Source organism: Python bivittatus, unplaced genomic scaffold (genome assembly GCF_059951505.1).
Source record: "Python bivittatus isolate LINGU-HERP-01145 unplaced genomic scaffold, Pbiv_v1 ctg000980_np1212, whole genome shotgun sequence".
NCBI classification, from domain to species: Eukaryota; Metazoa; Chordata; class Lepidosauria; order Squamata; family Pythonidae; genus Python; species Python bivittatus.
Window position 1 is genome coordinate 15,857,037 of NW_028277125.1, and position 20,166 is coordinate 15,877,202.

The following is a 20,166-nucleotide window of genomic DNA, read 5'->3' on the forward strand; positions in this document are numbered from 1 at the left end:
AGTTCTATTATGGAATTACAGTTTCCAGGATTTTCTTGGACGGGAGCCATGACATTTAAATGGTCTTGACGCTACTTTAAATGCATAACCGTAGACATGCCCTCAAGGTCACCTTTCCCATCTTCTGACTTACTGATTTAACTGAATTCACAAAACAACCCTTTCCTCGTCTCCCTCATTAAATGTCTCTTGGTTCCAGAAGGGTCCTAGATCAAATGTATTTTTTGCAACTGTTTGCATCCAAATCTCATGTTTAATCAGTACTCATTTCCTAGCAGGTTTTCACAGACCCCAGCAACCTCCAGAGGCACATTCGTTCGCAGCATGTTGGGGCTCGTGCACATGCTTGTCCAGAGTGTGGTAAAACATTTGCCACTTCTTCAGGCCTCAAACAGCACAAACATATCCACAGCAGTGTCAAGCCTTTTATATGTAAGTCTTTGCTCAGCCTCTACCGTTCTTGTGTCAGTCCTCTGATGAGCAAAATATGGGCTCTATTCCCACAACACATTTAACCCAGCCATCCACTATCCCAGCCAGTTCTCCTTCCCAGATATTCAGGCAGGGCACAATCTCACTAACAGGGTCAAAAGAAATCATTTGGGGAACAGAGTTGGTGGACTGGGGGTGGAAATGGGTTACAGAAACAGTAAAGTAAATAAATAAAATAGCCAATCACTACTCTCTGAGAAGTAACCCCTAGCCCAGGGTTTCTCAACCTTAGCAACTTTAAGATGTGTGGACTTCAACTCCCAGAATTTCCCAGCCAGTAAACTGGCTGGGGAATTCTGAGAGTTGAAGTCCACACATCTTAAAGTTGCTAAGGCTGAGAAACCCTGCTTTAGCCCACACACCCATTTACCAGGAAAGCATTGGCAAGTCTCTAGGACATCCCTCTGTCTTTACCCCATTGGCCATCTGGATAGCAGTAGATGGGATTTAGCCAGTCAGCGTTTGGGATATGTGTTCTGTGCTGTCAGGCCTTGGCAGTGAATTCTATAAAGGAACGGTGTCCTTATTTTCAGTTACAGTTTCTCTCAGTGTCTTACTTGGAGAACTATGTTTGCAAAACAGTTCAGTTGACTGGATTTACAGTAAGTGTTCCTATGATGTGGCCAACTGAGTTAGTGAATCCTATGCAAATCCAAATTTGTTTTAAGTTAAATTTTACTCCCTGGGGACTAGCGATCTGGGTGAACTAACTCTTTTTGACATTCCCATCACACACTAATCTCCCCTTGACCCAGTGAAGTATTTTGTGGCTGCATGGACAGTTAGATAGTGGTGGGTTGAAAAATGATTTGGTTTTGTCTGGGTTCATGCATAATGCTAAGTCATAAATGGGTATGTTTGTGAGTGTGCTGATAGGATCAGTTAATAAACCACAGTTTATTTTAGTGCAGTAAATCATTCTGAAGCCATCATTTGTAGCTGGACTGCAGCTGTAGATTAGCATGATGTGCAAATGAAGAGGCATGGTTTGTTTATGGTTTCCTTGCTTATTCCTAATTTGTTTTGCTACCCCACTCAAGCCTCTAACTAACCCACTAAGGTACAAAATGAGAGCAACTAAAAAAAAGGGGAAAACAAATCAGGAATTGGTCCAGAGATCTGTGATTACTTTGTTCCTCTATAAAACTGTCTCCAGCTTTTTCAAACAAACCATGGTTAAAGCAATAAATGGCATACTGTGAAGGGCAAACATGTTGCTTATAGAGAATCTGGAGCTATTTATTGCGATTTTGTTACCTATGTAGAACCAGCATATTAGTCCTACACATTTTAATTTTGTGCCTTCCTGCAATGTGTTATTTTCATTTCTGTGCATATTTTTATCATAGAATTGAACACCAAAGCATGCATTTTTGTATTTTTGTATAAATTGCATTCACACCATACCTACTGAATGGTATGTGCTGAAAAGGACATCTATATCCATTGAAATAATAATAATAATAATAATAATAATAATAATAATAATAATCAGTTTTCTTGTGCTAGAAGAAACAGGTGAATTGGCTTCATTTGTACTTGACTGTCAGAATGACTCTTGAGTCACTTATGACTCTCAAAGAGATATGATATTCCAGTTGCTGGGATATTTGCATTCTAGCTACAAGATGCATTTATTTGTGTTTACAGTCTACCTTACTCTTTTCTTTTGAACATCAAGAAGCTCAAAAGCTGTGAAATGTGATTGTGATGAGTGACTTCTGTGGGACAGTAGCAGTGTTAGCAGTGAAGGGTAAGACATCGTAGTACCGAAGAAAGGGAAGAAGAAACCCATAAAGAAGAAGCATAGGGTGAGCAGCCCCTGAAGTAATACTCCCATGGCAGATTCTCTTTCCTTGTCATGACGTTCATGTAGCAAACTGCTCACTTCATTCCTCTGCTCAGTGCTGCTGTTTGGAATAAGTGTATCTACTTTTCCAAACTGGGGCTATTTAGTTGTGTTACTTGTAGAATTCCTAGTTAACATCTGGAGAACACGAAGTGAGGAGAAGCTGTCTTAAATGATGGCTGCAATCCACATTTGTGTTAAGGAGGGGTGGGGGGTGAGAATTCGCCACAGGGCTGTTTTTGGTCCTCATTTATGGAAGATTTCTTGCACTTCTCTGTTGGTTTCATTTTCAGAAGCTTCTTAGTATCTGAAATTCCTTGGGTAATTTTGGAAATACTTTTATAACCTTGTTTTATATTGTGTGCTCTGGCACTCTTCCCTGGACCTAACTCTAATTATGCTTTGAACCTTTTGTAAGTTTATTTATTTTTCTTAATGTAGCTCCAGGAAGAAAAGAAAAGCTACTGGTGGATGTGACTAATAAAGTGTAAGAAGATTCCACCAAATGAGTTTCTCTTTAGCAAACCACTGAAAACCCTGGACATGTTCCAGACTATTACTAATTTCAGAATGGGCTCAAAGAGCCTCTGGCAGTTTTTTCCTAAAGGAAAAGTGAATCTTCATCAAGTGAGAGCCTTTCACAGGCTGTTCCTATTGAGAATTAGGACAATATAATGTCCTTACCATTTAAGAGCTTTCATTTTAATTTGTTGGTTCTAAATTTGCATAAGCCATTAAAAAAAACATGGCATATTTTATTAAATGAAAACATATAGATGAAAAACAGGTAGCTGCTGAGAGAAATTACAGTTCTCAACCATTCCAGCCAGCATGGCCAATGTGAGGTATGTTGAGAATGGTAGTTCAATACATTCGGGAGGCCACAGATTCCCTACCCCTGCTTTATTGTGCTATACTTTGCAGAGGTTGGTGCTGAGGCCAGCTTAACCAGATGAGTACGCTGAAGAAGGAGGAACCAATGGAGAAGAGCTGTCAGGTCTGGCCTGCAAAAAATCTTAGCCTCCTAGAATGCAGCATGCATAAAATGCTTAACTCTTTACTGCCCAGTTGTCTAGATTTTTTCAGCAAGAGCTGGTAGCCCTACATTATGAATCAGTAGTCATCTAAGTCAGTGGGTTGACTAATTTTAAGATCATTTCCTGTGTTTATTAGAAGCTATGAAACTGCAGACCAGATCAGTTAAGCCCTAAGTTAAGAAAGCATTGTGGTATAATCAACTGATACTTCTTGTTACACCAGGTATTACATTATGGTAAGGTTGGTGTTAGTTTTCCCACATCAATTTCCATTAACATTTTCAGTTAGAACATGGCAATGTCTTCTTTGTCACGTGGTCAGAGTGGCCTTGTTGACCACTGTGGAGAAATGTATAATATTGATTGATAAAAGAGCAAGGCAAATTATGCTCTAATTTGAAACAACTGAATGATTGAAGGGAGAAGGTGTTTGCTGCCAAGTGTGCAACTTCACAATAATATTGTGGACCATATGACTTCAGGTGTCAATGTCATATCCACCTGTTGGTGTTCAGTACAAATTAAGCAGCCCTTCTTCTCTGATGAAGCTGGCACCCCTCTAATGTGTTGGGTGGCAGTTCTGGCTAAAAATCTAGCAGCTTCCTGCCCAAGTGGGTATTTTGGAAATTGGAACCCAAAGCATCTGGAGGTGACCCAGCTTGGAAAAGCCTGTAAGACAGTCTAGATTCCTTCTACTACTGTTGACAAGGAGGGAGAACAGAGAATGGGAAGATGGAATGTTTTCACTCCTTAGTGCATAATGCTACGACATGCTCATTCTGTTGAAAAGGGATCATTCTGAACACCATGCCACTTCTAAATGCTGATGGCAGTATTCTTTCTGGGCAAAACATATTACAATTGAGGAAAATTGAGTTCAGTGGAGCTTTAAGTAATGTAAATTGTGTAGCATTTGTAACAGTAAAGAAACAGGAATCAGAAAAGGAGCAAAGCAGCCACATTTAATGTTTTTGTTGTGGGGGAGGCTGCGGGTCAGAAAATAGGTTGGGCTACATGCCATAGTTAGGTGGAACTGGGTTTAGGTTGGGCTTTGGAGGATGTTCTTTTTTTTAAAGGTGACAGGCCTATTTTCAGGCTTGGCCTATTTTTGAACTTTTATGTTCAGCAGTCATGATCTGAGTGGGCTTTCAGGGTCAGAGTTCACAGATTATCCATCTCCGTTTAAAGAAAAGGACAGAGCTGAAAAGAGTTTGAACCAAAGAGGATATATTTTTAGACATTAAGGTCTGGTGGCTCAGGACGCCTTCTAATATTTGGTATTATGGGACTGACACTTGATGTTGTGAATATTCAACCTTAATCACGTTCTTTTGTAGTTGGCATCTTATCTGTATTATTGTTTATATTGCTTTATATTGATTTGTGTTTTGTATTGTTGTTTTATTACATTGTGATGTAATTGTGGAGAGAGGCCCTGTGGAGAGTAGAGGTCTAAAAATACAGTAAATAAATAAAAAGGTTCTAATGGGGAAGAACTGCCTGCTATTGGGTGGCTGGGGAAAGCAAAACTAAAGAGAAAGAGTGTTTAAAGAAAGTGGGATATAGAAGGTGATAGCAAAAACATGGAGTGCTAGAAATATGGACCTCAAGAAAGAAAGAGCCAAGTGAAGGAAGCTGAGGTTTTACCATTTCCAGTCCCGGAAAGTCAGGCACAGGGACTTGTGCTGGGGAGGAAGCCAGAGAGGCTGGATGGAGAAACTTGTTGGGCTAGTTTCAGTCCATAGGCTATACAGATATTACATACTGTTGGAATATCAGTAGAGAAAAATATTTAGACATGAGAAGAAACAATAACAGATAGAGGTTTGACTGACTTACAAGTTTGATTTTTTTTTTTTAGTAGCAAAAAGAAAAAGAAAATTACAAAATGTTTTGCGGTAACATATCAAAAGAAATTTCCCAGATCTGTTCAATGTGGAAGAAAGTGATTCAACTTTATTTCTAGAGTTTTATATCTCACCATGGGGAAGGTCAAGTTGTTTTTTCAATCATGTGAATCCTTACTAATCCCTGCCTTGGCTCCTTTTGTTCCATCATCAAGTTGAACAGCATGCTGTGGTTTTTACTTAATGTCCAGGTCTTTCAACCTCCAAGCCAGGCTCAGTTAACAAAATTTGAAGCTGGCTATACCATGTGGATAGGCCAGAAAATGCAGAAGCAGACTGCGTGAAGGTGTAGGGTCAAACAGGAAGCCAGTTTAAATGAGAGAGGGGCCAACCTGCAATTTCAGATCAGTCCATGGGGACTTGAGGTTCAAACTCTTGAGAGCCAACATTCAGCTTCCTGAAGCTCATGAATTAACTTCTTCAGTATACGAGAACATACGCTATACATTCATCAAGGGAGCAGTTGAACAAATCTGTGTGAGCCTTAAGTCTCAATAATATATCAACATGATTTTTAATGGCTTAAAAGAATCCCTCTGAGGTTTTTGGTTTCTGCTCCTGAAATGGTTCCTTTTTTATTTATTTCTGCCGGGGTGTATTTAAGCTAGCAAAAACGTAATTAACTGGAGCCAGTTATGACTGCTGTTTAAAGATTTGTGTTCCCTTGCCTGAGATCACAGGGTTGTCTTTTTAATATTAGTAAAAATAAAATAATTAGTGAACAATAGCTTCTAGCCATATAGGGGTCACTTATACCCTACAGTTCCAATTGCTTTTCTTAAAAGGAAATCTTTTCAAATTAAATAACTTGGAAAAGACTTCTCCCCCCCTTTTTTTTTCTTCTTCTTCTTTTCTTCTTCTTCTGTTTTACCTTCAGTAATGTGTCCTCAGCCATAGCTGATGCAACTAAAAGAGTGACTTATTTTTCAAATGCAGGGGATGATGGACAGGGGGAAAAACTGCTTAGAACAATTATGAATAATTGCCATATAATTACAGAACAAAAGAATTTAAAGATTGCATGTCAGGATAGGATTTTCTGAACGTTTGTGGCTGGGGTACAGGGTCACCTCAAGTAGAGATATCTGATTCCTAACAGAAAGGCCACACAACGTGCCGTGTCTTCCGCGTCTGTTTATGGCAACTGTCTCTCATTACAGTATGCTAGCCTGACTTGGGAGCAAACTCACCAACACCAGTCCACCAATACAATTACACACCGCCAGCATTCAAAAACTCTGCCGCTTGCTCAAATAGAAACCACATGGTGGAATAGGCTGGAACATCTTAAAAACTACACTTAGTGGTCATTTCTTTAATAAGCAGAAAATATGCCAACTTCACCTTGGGCTGAGTTCTTATTCCTAAGTGCCTAAATGTATGATGGATTAAAACACACCAAGTAAGTGGTAGGGAAAAGATAATGGTAAAAGAATTGTGGAATCGAGATAATTTTTTTTTCAAAAAACAAAACAAAACCCTCTAATGATAAAGGAGTTGGCTTGGAAATTAAAGCTAAAGACATGCAGAGATAATAAAAAAGCTTATTCAGGTGCTAAAGAATATTAAATTATAGATTGAATAGAAGAATTAGCCCATGGGTTTAGTTATAAAGTAATGATTATTCCAGATGGATCCAGACTTTGTCAGAATAGGAAATGAATAAATCAGAACTTCCCATTGATATTAATGGAGCTAATAATCTCAGAGTGGCCATGTCAAAAAATAAAGTTATGAGAGCAAAGATGGTAGTACAGTAAGGATTTATGCACCAGAATTTATGCACTATTTTAGAAAAAAAGGTAATTGGACTATACCTATCAGTCTGTCCCAATTTCCGTTCCAAATCTTCAAGTCATTCCCATCCTATGTAGTTCCCAATTGAAACATGGCAATTTCAAAACTATGTTTAATTTGCGGGAGTTTAGATTTATATTATATTTTCTATTTGTCCTTTTTAGTGTTTGGTTACTAGAGACTAGGGTAAAGAAGGAGGAATTACCATTATTTTGTAAACTTTCAGGACATCTGGTCTTAGTCGTCTAAGAAATTCTTAATGCTTTTATAGAGGTTGGCAATCTGTGGCGCCCAAGCTCCCTTCCCTAAAATCAATTTCTGAGCTTATCCTCTTTGCCTCCATTCATATAAATAAACTGTATATCAAGCTGTCTCATCTCATGATGGGCAATAAATGCAGTCAAGTATGGGTTGGGGCAATTGTTATGGAAGAAGCGACTAAAATACGAAGTGAACGAAGAAGCAAGCAACCCTCTTGATGTGTGGACTTTTACTCCCAGAATTCTCTACCCTGTACAAACATTGTGGAGAGTTTTAGGGGAATACCCAGGTAGGGGAAGAATGAGCTGATACAGCTGCATCATCATCCTACTTTTTCCTGCTATCCTACCAGTTCCAAAGTAGCGGCTGTTTAAGGCACAGAATAAATTTCATCTGAGTTTTCTCAAATACATCATATACATTTGTGAGCCATGAGGTGCTGTTGGGCAAAAGGCATTTTTTTATTTTATTTTATTTATAAGTTGCCCAACTCCGTTATGACTCTGGGTGGTATACAATGTGCAAAATTTAAAATAAAACAATGCAAAATACAACTGAAGAAAACCATCACCAACTCACAAATCAGACAACCCAGAAGGGACTTGCCACTCACTGTAGTCCAAGGCTTGGAAAAAGAGCCAGGTCTTCAGGGCTCATCTAAATAATATCCGAGTGGGGGGCATATGAACCTTGGAGGGTGGGAGTTCATTCCAGAGGTGAGACACTGTGGCAAAGAAAGCCCACTTTCTGGGTGCCATCAGGTGGCATTTAATTGGTGGACTTGGATGTGCCAACCATGTCAGACTATATATGACTGACAGCAACCATGGAGGACAAATAATAAGGCCCTATGCCATGAAAGCCTTTTAGGAGATAATAAAGACTACTGCTAACCAGTGCAGAGGTGTTACATGAGCATATCAAGGCATGCCTGTATGCTGGATCCTGGATTCCAGCTACAGCTTCTGAATAGTCTTCAAGGGCAGCCCTGTGTACAGCACATTGTAGTAGTCCAAATGCAAGGTGACCAAAACATGAATGATAGGCAACCACCCTACCTCGTTTATAGATTTCATTCACCCATCTGTGTTTCACACCAATTCTTCCATCCTTTTTCTTTCACTTGTAGAAAAACAAAATTATGAGTGCATAGAACTTTCTCATCCAGAAGCTTCCTTGACTGCTTATATGGAGCAATTGGAGATTACTCATGGAAGCTGTAGAAGGCCTCCTTTCTTCTCCTATTGCATCAGTGTGCTGTTAATTGGGCAACAGACTTTAAGGCTAAAAATGTAATAATACTTGTGTTACCAATTGATTTTCTCTTCCTGTGGAAGTTGTTAGGACTATTTACTGGAACAAGTCACATTGCTATAGTTAGTTTTAGTCTTATCCCCCATTGCTAGGTATAACAGTAATTACATATTTACATACCGTTAATGATTTTTTGTATGTAAATAAGCATTGGCTCTTTAACTTAGAAAGGTAACAATGGATATAGCAGGAATCCTGTGCACAAATAAGCCTGGCTGAGATCTATCTAGTTTCAGCAGTGTAAGTGCCTTTAGACAAATGTCTTTATTTATATGCCTGAATTAGTGCCATAAAAAGCAATTGCAATCTACAATTGACAGTTCAGGTTACTGTTACTAATGGAAGACCATTTGTGTAAAGTATATTGGGCACTAGGTTTCAAAAGCAATCAATGTTCCAAGCAAAACTCACTGGTCCAACAAATTTAATTTAAGATAAATCCCAGAACTTTTCCCATGATCTATTTATTTTTCAGAGTAAAAGAAGCATCTCCCCTCGTTTCACAATTTTCATGCAAATAAGATTTAAGAAAGCACTCTTTAATTAGAGCATTCCTCATGAATGAAAGATATAATACAGGAACACTGGCTGGCAAATTGCAATAGCATTTTTCCTGAATTGTACATTTTTGTTGGCATGCAGCCCACTTACAATTGTTGCTGTACTTGTTGTGTGATGTGTATTGGCAAGGCAGCGCATCTGAGCCAGACAGGTGGAATCAGGAGTTTCTCAAACAATAGATATCTTTCTTGTTATGATGGGAACAGATAGCTGTACGGGTAAACATTTAAGACAGACAACAAGCAGGCAGGTTCTCAAGGGTAAGCATTATAAGAGCAGGAAGGTTAGTATCGGCAACGGTGTGAGTGGAAGTCAGAGGACGTGATTACAGTTCATGGGAACCAAGAGCGCAGGATGAGATACATTCAATTCAGTTTCCTTTACAGGCTTAAAATAGAGCCATTGTAAATTATGTCAGTCTGACTGAAACCACAAAAATAATTGTTAAGACCGTCTTGGAATGCACAATGTGCATTGTTATGTGGCTTTGATGTGTGAAGGGCAAGAGCCTGTAATGTACCACAAACTGAGCAAAATTTACTCGGCCCAGGTCTTCTTTGCTAGAAGATGTTGGATTTTAATATCAAAGGAAAATAATTATCTCTCTGCTTCTGATGCTGAGATGGTGACAGTACAATCCTATGCATGTCTTCTAAGAAGCACCTCTCATTGAGTAGAGTGGGGCTTACTCCCATGTAAGTAGGCACAAGATTGCAACCTGAATTCCCTTGCTTTGACACTTGATCAGTACTCTCCAGAGAGTTCAGAGTTCAATGGGAACTGAACATGCTGAATAGCAACAGAGGTTTAGCGACGTACTGGGGGAGGACAGAAGCCAAGAAAAGGAAATGGAATGACTAGAACCCTAAGCAATATAATTCCATGTTACAATATTCTGTGCATATCTTGCTTGCAGTGCTTAAAACTCATTTTGAACCCAGCTCCAAGTTCCAGTGTTATTAACAATTCACACTTCCTGATGTTCTAAAACTTAATTCGTTTTAGTACATGAGCCCAGCAAATGTTCCAACTGTTACAATGTGCATTAAAAACATATTTTTTGTTCATGGTGCTTTTGTAAGATGGTGCTTATATCAAATAATTAAAGCTGTTGTATAAAATTTGTATACACTAGCATGAGGATGACAGACCTGTGCATATTTTCATGTGTAGGAATCAGCTTCATTGGATATGCAAATTAATGGGACAAATAGCATGGCCATGCATGCAGCCTGCAAGTATGGATGAAAATAAAATTTTGTCCTGCAACTATGACTTGTTCAAGATCTCTCTATGTAACGGTATCATGCCATAAGGCATTGGTAATCATGCAAAGCTCAATGTACTTGTGAACTTACCATTTTTTTACATCTTGCTCAGTCATACTATAAACAGTATGTTACAATATCAAAAAAAGATGCAATAAGCAGATAGGACACCAGGTTAAAGTATGCAGAGATTTTGCTGGAAATTAACAGTTGTAAATAAAATGTCTTTACTGGTGTTGATGTTTTATTCTGCTTTTCACTGTATTTACCCTAACCATATTCTTTCTTTTTGGAGTTTGGGACTGCTTTTTATAGGTTACTTGCTCTTAGATTCATCCACAGGGTATTACTAATAGCACAGTCCTATATATATTTATTCAGACCTTGGGTTTAGTGGAATTTTTACTTAGACAAGACTCTAAGATTGCAGCCAAAATATTGCAATAGTAGGAAATAAATTCCATTAAATTCATTGGGTCTTAGTTCTGAATAAGCAAGTATAGGATTGAGCTCTAGTGACCTCTGTAAGTGTAAACTATTTCAGATGCTCAGGTAAAAGCAGAGGGATGGGATTAAAAATGTCTGGGTGAAGGGAAAGAATAAAATTACCATAAATCCTGAGATTTGTTGTTGTTGTTGTTTACACACAGGTGAGGTCTGCCATAAATCCTATACTCAGTTTTCAAACCTTTGCCGTCATAAGCGTATGCATGCTGATTGCAGAACCCAAATCAAGTGCAAAGACTGTGGACAAATGTTCAGCACTACGTCTTCCTTAAATAAGCACAGGAGGTTTTGTGAGGGCAAGAACCATTTTGCTGCAGGAGGATTTTTTGGCCAAGGCATATCACTTCCTGGAACCCCAGCTATGGATAAATCTTCCATGGTTAATATGACTCATGCAAATCCAGGCCTTTCTGACTATTTTGGCGCCAATAGACATCCTGCTGGTCTTACCTTTCCAACAGCTCCTGGATTTTCTTTTAGCTTCCCTGGCCTGTTTCCTTCAGGCTTGTATCACAGGCCACCTTTGATACCTGCTAGTTCTCCTGTTAAAGGACTTCCAAGCACAGATCAAACAATCAAAACTCAAAGTCCCCTCATGACACATCCTCAGACACTGCCAGCTACCCAGGAGATTCTGAAGGCACTAAATAAGCACCCATCTAACCTAAGTGAAAATAAGCCACTGGAGCTTCAACCAGAGAGGTCCTCTGAAGAGAGGCCACATGAAAAGATCAGTGACCAGTCAGAGAGTAGTGACCTTGATGATGTCAGTACCCCCAGTGGGAGTGACCTGGAGACCACCTCTGGCTCTGATCTCGAAAGTGACATTGAAAGCGATAAAGAGAAATGTAAAGAAAATGGTAAAGTGTTCAAAGACAAAGTAAACTCTCTGCAGAATTTGGCTTCCGTAAATAATAAGAAAGAATACAGCAATCATTCCACCTTCTCACCATCTTTAGAGGAACAAACTGCGGTGTCAGGAGCTGTGAATGATTCTATAAAGGCCATTGCCTCTATTGCTGAAAAATATTTTGGTTCGACAGGACTTGTGGGGCTGCAGGACAAAAAAGTTGGAGCCTTACCTTACCCTTCCATGTTTCCCCTCCCATTTTTTCCAGCATTCTCTCAGTCAATGTATCCATTTCCTGATAGAGACTTGAGACCGTTACCTTTGAAAATGGAACCCCAGTCTCCAGGAGAAGGCAAGAAGACCTTAAAGGGAACCTCCGAGTCTCCCTTTGACCTTACCACTAAACGTAAGGAGGAGAAACCACTTACTCCTGTAACTTCAAAAACAGCAGTTCCATCAGTGACCAGCCAGGACCAACCTCTAGACTTGAGCATGGGCACCAGAAGTCGAGCCACTGGCACAAAACAGACCGAGCCTCGGAAGAACCACATCTTTGGGGGAAAGAAGGGAGATCATGATCTCGAATCAAGGAAATCTTCTGACATTTCTTTACAACATGCAAGACCTACACCTTTCTTCATGGATCCCATTTACAGGTAATCTACTTGTAAGGACTATTAGGTTTCTGAAATCTCAAATTGTCAAAATGGCCTGTGGTCCTCAGTCACTTATTATCATAAAATTGTGGAAATAGTTGAAATATTAATGAACCTTAGATATTTCTTACCTTAATACAAGTTAATGTTTTTTTAAAAATAATTTTCAGAAAAATAATGTATTTAAAAATTGGCAGTCAAATTCTGCTTTTGTTTGCAAACTAGAAATGTCAACCTCCACTGCAATCAAAGGCGTTTCACCCAAGAACTCAAAACACATTGTACCATAGCAACCCAACGTGGAACTCAAGGGTAAAACTCTGCCTTTATTTGTTTGTAATTATTGGAAAGTATTTATCCCCCTCTGCTATGCAGAATGTACAGCTGATGTCGGAAGAATCTGCATGATAATTCTAATGAAATTTCTTAATAGTCAATATTGTTTATTGTGCTGAGATCAGTTTGAACACCAAGAATATACAGTTTGAACACCAGGAATGTATAAGGAAATGCAGAATTTCCTAAACAGAATGGCTGTGTGTTTATACATATGGATTTTCCCCTGATTTCCTTTTAAAACTATTAACTATGGGATTTTACTTATAAATTGGTTCAATTTATATACTACTGACTGTACCTCAAAAATATGCATAGACCTTGCAGGTCACCAATTTTTTACTTTGATTTTGAACATTTCATTTACTTGTTTAGGATTTAACCACATAATCTGCTTCTCTCTCTCTCTCTCTCTCTCTCTCATTGGACATCTTTCTCCAACATTATACTATCTACATTATTTGGGACTAATAATAATTCCCTTTGTCTATAATGGTTAGCAGTCCTGGGAGTTGCTCTCCCAAGATATGTGAAGCATGGCAGGTGGGAAAAGTTTCCCAAGCCCATGCAAAAAGATTCAAGTTGATATACCAATTTAGAATTTTTCTGGGTTTCCAATGTAGAATTTAAATGTATGCAAATTTTTCATGCTTTTTCTCATACAATGAAAGAAACTTTGTCCTTCCAAGTTTGCCATTTGAAACCGTGAATAGATATGCTTCCTACCTTATAAATAAGAACTCAAGCTTGATGGCTCAAGTAGTAGGCATGCATCCCATTTCAAAAAGGAGGATCTACTCATGAGAAATCTATTTCCATTGTCTCCATTTTGCATATGTGTACTGTATATTGCTCAACAAAAGAGGAAATCTCTGGGAACTAGAGATAAAGGAGTAAAAGTAAATCTGAAAGATATTAGCTGAGCATAGGAGATTTCCAAATAACATGCTGGCACATCCTAACATAACATAAGAACTGCTAACATATAGTAAGAAGTAAATCAAAGGCTATAAGCTGCCCAATATTATCTCTAAGTTTGGAAGGCCCTTGGCAAATTACCATCACTGTTTCTCAGTGAGACTGTCGCCTCACCCACATTATCAGCTCCTGCTGCCCTTCTTCTTTTCTTCATCCTGGCTTCACTTGCTTGATGGTCCTCAATATACAAGCAGGCAATGGTATCTACTCCTCTTCCTTCATAACCCAAAGTGAACAGCAGATGAAGAAGCTGATTTCTAATGCAAAGAATAACAGATTGAGGGATCTCCTTCAGGGAGATCTTTGTGCAATGTCAGCCCTTAGCAGTACCTTCTCCTACCAACATCATTAAAAATCAGAGAAGGTTGCCTGTTGCATGATTTGTTGGAATGGTTTAATCTCTCTCCGATCATGCATCTCTTAAGAAGGGCAAGTGTATCTTTTCTCTGGGCTGGATTATCCAGGCACTCATAGTAAACGGAATTACCAGTCTTCTCAGTAGCTTTCCAGTTGGGTCTTTGAATCACAGCTTGTTTTCAGTCAAGAGTAAACTTCCAGTTCAGTGATTCATGCAGGAAGTAGGTTCCCCTGAGAATATTTCTTAGTCTTAAAAACCATCGTCTCTTTAATCTATCTATGTATCCATCCATCCATCTATCTATCTCACTTTAACCTAGCCTGGAATTATGAACAGCGTACAATACTCTCAGCTTGTTATTTTCAAATCTTTAGACATTTATTTAGGGAATTAGACCTAAATTCTAGATAGCATGCCAGTGAAATTATTTGTATTTCTTCCATCATTCTCTTTATTTTCATAACCTAGCACTATAGCTGTTGATTACAGTGGTGTTTATTGTTTAATTGTTTAACTCTAATCAAAATCTTGCAACATTAATTTTTTGTTACTCTGTAAATTATTAACAAAATTTGGAAGATCAGTGTGATGAATTAATTTTGTTTGGAGGAAAACAATATGACTTGTAGTTGAGTATTTATTCAGTTGACTGTGATATATTCAGAATATACTTTGAGTATCTCAGAATTGGAAATGATGATGGTGATGATTGTGGTGGTGATTGTGGTGGTGATGATGATGATGATGATGATGATGATAAAAATAAGGATATCAACCTAGTTTTTCCTTTGGTTTTAGTTACGAAAGTTATTTCACACAAAAAGGATCCCGCTCAGTTCTATAATTTAATAGCATGATTGCCCTCTTTAAACTATGCTCAGTGACAGTTTCTTATATATATGAAATTGTAGTTGTGAAAATGTCATTGTGTTCATTAGTGTAAATTAAAGCAGACTTCTCCAACCAGGTGCCCTACACATGTGTGGAGTGGCTGGTTTACAGGATCCTCACCCTATTAACATATTAGTTTTATTGAGTATAATGCACTTGTATTGACAAAAAATTATCCCTCTTTATCTTTCATCTGTGGGACTGAGAAACCTGCTGTGTTGTCCAATATTTATCCATCCTGATTGAGTCATGATAAGATCATTCTCATTTTAATGTTTACAGAGTAGAGAAAAGAAAGTTAACTGATCCACTTGAAGCTTTAAAGGAAAAGTATTTGAGACCATCTCCAGGGTTTTTATTTCATCCACAAGTAAGTATTTTTTATATATATAATCAAGATGTTAAGATTGTAAACAAACATGTCAATTCACAGGTGCAGGTGCACAGGAACAACTGGAATTTTAGTCATGGTTGGATTTCCTAAAAGACAATTTTTAGTGACTTGAGACAAAAAACCCCCCTCCATGTAGCATTGTTTTAATCTTCGTGATATTTTTGCAGGAAGGTTACAAGCATAATTTAGACAACTGTCAACAGCCTCCACACACCCAGTGTGGTTATATGTCTAAATAGCAGCTCTTCTCTTTAAAATACTCTGTCATTTAGGCTATACCCAAATATGTTTTTATAAGACTTGAAAAATTCTAAGGAAAAAAATTCAAAGCCACATTAGGCATGAACAAACTTTTGAATGCTAGTACAGTCTTCCTGGTTTTTCCAGTCTTTAAAGCCAATTCAGGATCTAATTTGCACCACATTCTGCTTGTGCCCCCTAAGATTTTTCAGTGTTAGGTCAAGTCTCAGCCCTTGAAATAGTGAATCATTTCTGGTATTTGATGCTGTTGCATTTCTAGGGAATACAAATTGGGAGGCCAGCTGTATCATAAGCAGATACATCAGTTTGGACATAAACCACGATAAGCTATTCTTTTCTGTGCCCCATTTTTTTGTAAAGTATGAAACTATTGCTGCCTTTAGCTGTAAGTTCTTGGTGCATCAGATACAATCTTGTATTGCCTTAAATTTATCTCTTTTAGTCTGACTGGGTTGATGTGGCTACATCCGGACTACATTAATGTAGCAGCCTAACAAAAGACTTGGATTGTTTCCAGTACCATGTCTCCTTTAATGTAACATAGATAAGTTTGAACTCTTCATTTCTCCTTCTCCACATTAGCAAATCAGAGCCAAAGTCATCAGACAGAACTGGGACAGGTTGCCAGCAACCATAGTCTGACTTTGACTAGCTACACCATTTAACATTACAAAAAGTTGTAAACCTTGATACTCAAGTCAGATTTCCTTCCCCAAGAATCTTCTGTAAGTAGATAATGGCTTGGATCCAAACTTAGTAGTGGGTTAGATGATTGAAGAAAATTTCATACTTTCTTCTGGAATTCTGGCCTAAGATGACCGAGACAGAAATTATCATTGATTTAAATGAATTAGGAATGTTCAATAACCAATGCTTTGAGAAAGGTAGTGTAATATAGGTAAAATGAAGGGTTCTGTAGAGATTTTCCTCTTTCCTCTCAGGTCTATAGTTGCCAGTCACTGTTCCACTTTGTAAATCACCTGTTTTGTACTGTTTGTAGAAAAATAATGAATACAAACCTATTGCTCTTTAAAATCATATTTTTGATATAGGTGGGTAATACAATAAAATAGATGTTTAAGTGTGACAATGAAATGTAAGCCAGTGGCTGAATTCTTAGATCACACTAAGCCATGACGCATTTTATTTGTTTTTGCATTAGTGTGGACCCAGCCACTGTGGTTTGTAAACCAAGATTTATGGCTTAATGTGCTGTGCAAACCCAGCCAATCACGGTCTAGAAGAATGTGTGAATTAGTATGTCATAATAGCTGGATTGCTAGACAAAAATGCTGAATTGTTTAGCTCAGTGGATGATCTTGATTCAGTCACACATTGTCTGCACAACCTTTATACATTATTGATCTAAACATAAATGGGGATTCTCTTGAATATATCAAAGAAAGGCAGGAATTAAATGCATTTCTATTAATAAAATAGTGATATTAGTAATATGACGTGAGCATTGGTAAGTGCTGGAGGGAATGGAAACAGCACCAGTTGAACTGTATTTTGCATAAGTCATCTTGGTTTTTTTTCTCGGTTGATAAGTTGAGTTACAATCAGATAGCAATTTACCTTATCAGAGTTCATCCTCCAGCATATTATGAGATCTCCTGGAAATCAGGATATTCTTTAAAAGGGTTTAGGAAGTGGGATGATCATCAGGTCGGCTTGATATGGCAACTATGCCTCGCAGAATTGTCTTCCTGGGATGCCCCGAAAGTATAAAAATAAAATGCAGACATTTTCTTATACAGTATAGATTTGATTTTTTCCCCTCCTCTCTTTTTTGAGGGAGAGAATCCTGCATGCATATGGGCCTGTGCGTACATTCATTGTACAGCTTCAGCCTTCTCCAGCCTGGGCATCCTCAAGATTGGTCATGTGGATGGGGAATTCTGTGAGCTGAAATCCACATCTGGAGGGTGCCTAGGTTGGTGAAGCCAGAGCTATCTTACCAATATCTTGGGAGAAAACCAAGCTGAAGTTAATTTTAGAATTTTGACTCATTGATCAAGCTGTCATCATGAAAGAGAGAGACAAGGTGTGGCATCTCCTTGAACTGTTTTGGCTCGGGACCTCTTCTTTTCTTAGCCAAATTATTTTGGGCCTTTTCCCTTTCCTTTGGGACTATTTTATATAGCACAGCTACCATGAAAAGCTCTTTTTAAAGCATTCACAGTCATATCTCTTATCCCATTATAAAATATTCATGTGGTGTAACTCACTGTCCTGGGGAAAAGTTACCCCAACAATGTGAGAAGCTGATCAAATGCTAATAAAATAACTGCCTCTGGAAATGACTTATTATACCTTATGGAACAGGTATTAAGATCCCAGGCTTGGTGCTGGCCCTAAACACCTGATGTTTTCGATATTCATTCACCTGGATTCTTTTTCTGCATAGGCTCTTGGACCTTTTTTATATATATTTGCTCTTCTGCTTTATCTCACATTCTATGAAATGATCTTGCATTGTTTAACTCTCAGCAAAATAAGTACAGCAAACAAATAAAACATTTGAGAACTTAGGGAACTGTTACAAGTGGCTGGTAGACTGGATTGGGGGGAGGGTGTTGACTTACATCATAAATTATACAACTGCTCCAGATTATCATTTAATATTAGATACTTATTAGTTAGTAGAGGTAAATAATGAGCAATTTCAGGAAAAAAAACACAAGGTCTTGTTAAATAAGCAGCTTTGTACAAATCTGGGTGGGTTGGTTTGTTTATCAGTGAAGGATTTTCTAATTGAATTAATATTTGTGGGGAGGGGAACAAACAGGAAGAATAGAAGGAATTATATTGTTCCATTCTTATAATAATTGTCAAACTGTTCATATCTGCCTATCTTCTCATGGTAAGATTAATGAGTATCAGAGAATACTAAGAGAACATTGGTTGCAAAGGCAGAATTTAGCCCAGTGTTTATTTTAATCAGAGCTATCCCTACCATTAGGAAAAGTGGAGCATTGGCTTCAGGTAGCATTTCATTTGCTGTGGCACCCAGAATAGGAGGGGAATACAAAACTATCAGTACACTGAATTTGTCCTGTGTCTTCTAAGCTAGTTGGCTGCAGGAATGATTACTTCATTGTGGGAGCAGATACCATCTTAATTTTTCATTTCAGGAAGCAATTTGTCTTGAAGCAGACCCAGTCTTTGGATAGTATAATATGATACATAGATATATTAAGATATATTTAATAGTTTAATGCACACTCACAGACATACAAGTGTGGGACACATATATAAAGTCGGAGTTTCTTGAGTAGTTGCTAAACAGTCTCAAATTGCTCTAATCTTTGTATCTTTAAGAAATTGTTAGAACTGAGATGTTAGAGTTTAAAAGAAAAACAAATTTTATAACAAGTAGATTTCAAATATACTTTTAAAAGTGCTCACTTTGGACATAGCTTCCTCTTTAAAAATAGTGAACTAGGCTCAGCAACTTCCTTTTTCTCTCATCCCATTATCCTCTCTTTCATGGACCAAATTTTTGTTATCTGCTTAAGAGAAACCTTAATCATGGTTATTGCTGATGCATGACAGCCTAATGTCTGCAGATTGTAAGTGTTCATTGCCAGAAGGGTAACCATGTTAGTCCCCTGTAGCAAAAACAAGAAGGAATTTTAACACTTGAGAGTCGTATTTATTGTGGCATGAACTATGCATTAAGTGCAATAAGGAATCCAAATGCAGGAATAATGTGTTGTTTCTGTTTCAATTTTGCTCCCAGTTCCAAATGCCTGATCAAAGAACTTGGGTAAGTTTGTTATTTATTTTTTTCAATTTAAATACTGTAAACAAAATTGCATAAGAAGAAACACGACACAAGTAATAATCTGCTTCACTGCATCTCCTTCCTCGTTAATCATTTTAGCTCTCTTAATAGCAGAGATTTATTTTAATTTTCATCAAATGCTGCAGTCTTTACTTAATTGTAACTTCTAATGAAAGGACGTTTACTACAAAAGTGCTATACATAAAAGCTGCATAGATTTTTTTAAAACGGATTTGTTGAGCTATAAAACTATCCAGAGCCCTCTGCTTACAGCAGTCTAGTTGCACATGATATTATTTTCTTCTGTGTTAAGATTAAATAAAAAGAAAACTCCCATTGACTGATTGGTTACAATCAACCTAACGTGGCATCTAGTCAAATTTCTATGATATCTCATATTTGGAAGGTTCAGACTATTTATCATATGCATTCAAAGCCTTCTAATCACAAAGAGAAGTTATTTGCAAGCAGATGGGCATGCTAGGGCAGGGTTCCTCAGCCTTGACGACTTGAAGATGTGTGGACTTCAACTCCCAGAATTCCCCAGCCAGCATGGAGTTGAAGTCCACACATCTTCAACTCGCCAAGGTTGAGGAACCCTGGGCTAGGGGACCCTCTTCCCACAGGTTGCAAACCAATAGGTGACAAAGGTATATAAC

At 38.0% G+C, this 20,166-nt stretch overlaps 1 protein-coding gene across 14 annotated transcripts in view; it reads left to right on the forward strand.

The window, feature by feature from the left end:
- Positions 1 to 20,166, forward strand: part of MECOM (MDS1 and EVI1 complex locus) — a 514,610-nt gene that overhangs the window by 467,449 nt on the left and 26,995 nt on the right. For 7 of the 14 annotated variants that reach the window (XM_088132154.1, XM_088132161.1, XM_088132162.1 and 4 more), the window contains 5 exons: positions 276 to 432; positions 11,137 to 12,499; positions 12,725 to 12,811; positions 15,345 to 15,432; positions 19,463 to 19,489. In XM_088132154.1, coding sequence (XP_087988280.1) covers positions 276 to 432; positions 11,137 to 12,499; positions 12,725 to 12,811; positions 15,345 to 15,432; positions 19,463 to 19,489 — 1,722 coding nt within the window. The remainder of the gene's footprint in view (positions 1 to 275; positions 433 to 11,136; positions 12,500 to 12,724; positions 12,812 to 15,344; positions 15,433 to 19,462; positions 19,490 to 20,166) is intronic. The other 7 variants (XM_088132155.1, XM_088132156.1, XM_088132157.1 and 4 more) reach the window with 7 other exon arrangements.